General features: G+C 40.0%; 1 protein-coding gene across 1 annotated transcript; it reads right to left on the bottom strand.

Annotated features, from left to right (window-relative positions):
• Positions 1–281: 281 nt before the first annotated feature.
• Positions 282–2688, bottom strand: LOC131727319 (uncharacterized; the record flags this gene model as incomplete). The annotated part of the gene is made up of 8 exons (XM_059018840.1): positions 2595–2688; positions 2453–2511; positions 2273–2362; positions 1735–1862; positions 1510–1656; positions 1315–1395; positions 481–651; positions 282–378 (listed from the first exon to the last, which is right to left on the bottom strand). Coding segments are annotated over exons 1-8 (799 nt in total), but the record flags the coding sequence as incomplete, so codon positions are not given.
• Positions 2689–3289: the final 601 nt, after the last annotated feature.

Raw genomic sequence — 3289 nt, forward strand, 5'->3', positions numbered from 1 at the left:
TTACAGTGATTAGCTGGGGACCGACATCCAGTTTATAATCTCTACTATGAATCGTTGCAGGGTCAAGCTTGCGGCCATCAACTCCCATTTGAACATCAAGGGTAGTAATTTGTGGTGTTGGAACAAGGGGAGGTAGAACACGGGGAACATTCCATGTAATCATCTGTTCTGTGAAGGCTGTTCCATCTGACAAAAAGGAACACCATAGACTTGGTATAGAAAACTCACACTTAAACCTAGAACAGTTCTTGAGCACCATTGCCCTCTATAATCTTACTCACCAGTAGGACATGTAACTGCAGTGTCCACCATCATGACCATCCATCTTTGCTTATAAAAGGTGGTTGATCTTAGCACAGCCATTGGTACAGTTTGGATCTGTTAGAGAGGAGGGGGAACTTTTACTAAAATAAAAGACTAAATCTACCTTCATTGTCTGGATATACTGTACTAGACAACAATGAAGCCCAGACTACTTACCACCTGAGGCTGGCTTTCTGTGGAGTTGTATGCAGCTCTAACCAGAATTCGAGTTGGTGTAGTGTTTATGCCATAGCCATTTGTCATGGCCTGAGCAACAGTCATGGTTGTCTTTCTATTTGCTGGGAGATGGAACACAACTTTCCAGATGCTGTTGTCAGCAGCAGTTGCCTAGCAAAGAGAAAACCCCATTAGAATAGGGAGTTTGAACACAAAGCATCCCCAGTCTAAAGGATTTGTCACAGCAGATGGTTTGTTTAATAAAACATGAACTAAAACTGAAGGGTGAAATGTATCACTGAAACCGTTATATGATCAAACGTCTCTAATGGAACAGAGAATCCTCAAATACAACTGCATACGAAAGAGCCTACGTGAAAGCATGTGGTCTGGATCGGATACAGGCAGAGTTTGTAGCCACTCATTTGTACTGGACCTTAATATCAGTGTACCAAAACTTTAGGATAATACTTGAAATTGCTCCTATACAGCAGACTTCAAAAAGGTATATCAGGACACATTTATCATGAAGGGTTTATAACCCTGCACATATGAAGCCACTACCTAAGTGGTTGAAATACAAAGCTTACACACTGACAAGAAAGTGTTAACTTCACCACAATCATGTTTTACCACAACAAATCACAGAATACGTATACAAAGCCAATGCCTTAAATGTTACACAATTCCAATATGACCACCCTCTTGGGAGACAGGTTAAAGTTAAGGGGGCCGTTAGATTTCGCTTCAACTAGATGAGACAGTAGAGTAGACCTCAATTAGGCAAGACCAAGGGGATGTGAATGAAGCAAATGCAAAGTCACATGATTCTACCTCAGGGTATGCAAGGGACCAATCAGGATCATCTTGAACAAAGTTTGGCTCAATAAGTGGCACCCCTCTTCTCACAGAAACCTAAAGAGAATTCACATTAGTCATGAGTGAAGCACTTCTGTAATGACAATTAAAATACCCACACAACCCAACAAGTTATACTGAACAGCATTATCACATCCTGACAGCCCTTACCTCCATGTAGTTTCTTTCACACAGAATCTCCCTCTCTGCCCATGGAGAATAGCGGCATGTCATGCTCTGAACATAGGAGGAAGCTGAAGTCATAGCACTGTTTGAGAAGACACTGATTTGTACTGTCAGCTTGTAGGTCTCATCATTCTGGAAACAAAGGCTAAAGTTAGTCCCAGCATGTCACCATTAGAAACACGTTTAAAAAGAAATATAATTAAAACTCACTGTGTTCTGAGCAAAGCAGCTCACCACAGAAGCAAGGAACTTGGCATTTCCCAAGAAGTCAACGGTTAAGCTATATCCACACTGTGCGGCCAGTCTTGGAGAGAGGGACACAAGCGCCCCCTTATTGTCTATGGAAAGTAAATTAAGTTGGCCTTTTAAGAAACTGTACACGTGATCAAGCAAGGTAGAGATATAACAAAGTGAACACCCCCACCACCACGTTCCATAAGCAATTTTGTAAAAACGAGTTATATTAATAGAATTGTACACCCATTCGGAACAGTATGTTTAGAGTAAATAATTTATATTTCGGCGTACTTGCAGTCAACAAATCTGACTTAGGTTGTAGCAGCACAGGTCTATTTAGGGTGATCAGCAACATGCTTTTAAAGTTAACGCAAGAGTTTCATACTCTGCATTTGAAAAAAACGAAGCCTTACAGCGCAGGAGTACTCTGTTCTTAATTCAGGTTATTACATTACGACTCAACAGGCTTTATACATCAAAAGCTTTCCATTCAAGAAAATTGATCACTCACCAATCACATTGATACGAAAATACTTTCCAACAAAAGACTTATCCAACATCATCATCATAACACTCCCTTGACAGTCTGTCTTCACCGAGCCTGCAGAAGACAACGATACATGAAAACACACAACCGGCAAATAAACAGCAAGCTAAAAGAACAGATGTGCTGAAGCGACCGTTAACGTACCTAGAGGGGGGTTCTGCGTCCAAACTTCAGTGACTAACACTGCTAACAGCAATGTTATTCTGCATTGGAAAAAAAAACCACGCAAGTGAGACACACACAATAAAATGAACGTTTCTAAAGTAGAGAAAAGATCAACAATTACCCAAATCTAAGACAACACGGCATCATTAAATCCAAGGCAGCCCCGACCGTGAACTTCTTTCACCGTTAGAAAGACACAATAATAAAAACAAACCCGCCAGTAGCTGAGTTTGGTGTTCCTTAGTGCGCAATGGGTTTATAAAGAGGTTCAGGTGCTAATGGGAGCTAATTGGCTGCAATTGATGCGCGCACCTCTTTCATATTAGTCCTCTAATTTTCAATCAGTATGTTAATTAAAATAAATAATAATAATAATAATAATAATAATAATAATAATAATAATAATAATAATAATAATAATAATAATAATAACCCATTTAGAAGATTGTACTTTGAATTAAAGTTTGGCAGAAGTACGTGCGGAACAAACTGGACTGTCACCGACAAGGACTGTCTGATTAAAGGCTCAGCTATGGAGGCATGTAGTAAACAAACCCCAATGAATAATAAAAAGCAGGCCGCGCAAATGAAGAAACACATTTATATCATGCAGGAATCCAGGCAGGTGTGTTGCCTGCGCCAGTTTGAGGGGACGAGAATGACAGCTCGAGTTCTGATGTTAACATCCACAAGTCAATTACCCATTTTTACAATTTCACCAGACTGATAGGTAGGCTAAGCAGACATTAAAGGAGACAATTTATTTGAGGCCACTTGATTTAAGAAACAGTGCAAAGCATCTCTTTTGCATGTCAG

This window comes from Acipenser ruthenus, unplaced genomic scaffold (genome assembly GCF_902713425.1).
Source record: "Acipenser ruthenus unplaced genomic scaffold, fAciRut3.2 maternal haplotype, whole genome shotgun sequence".
In the NCBI taxonomy this organism is placed as follows: Eukaryota; Metazoa; Chordata; class Actinopteri; order Acipenseriformes; family Acipenseridae; genus Acipenser; species Acipenser ruthenus.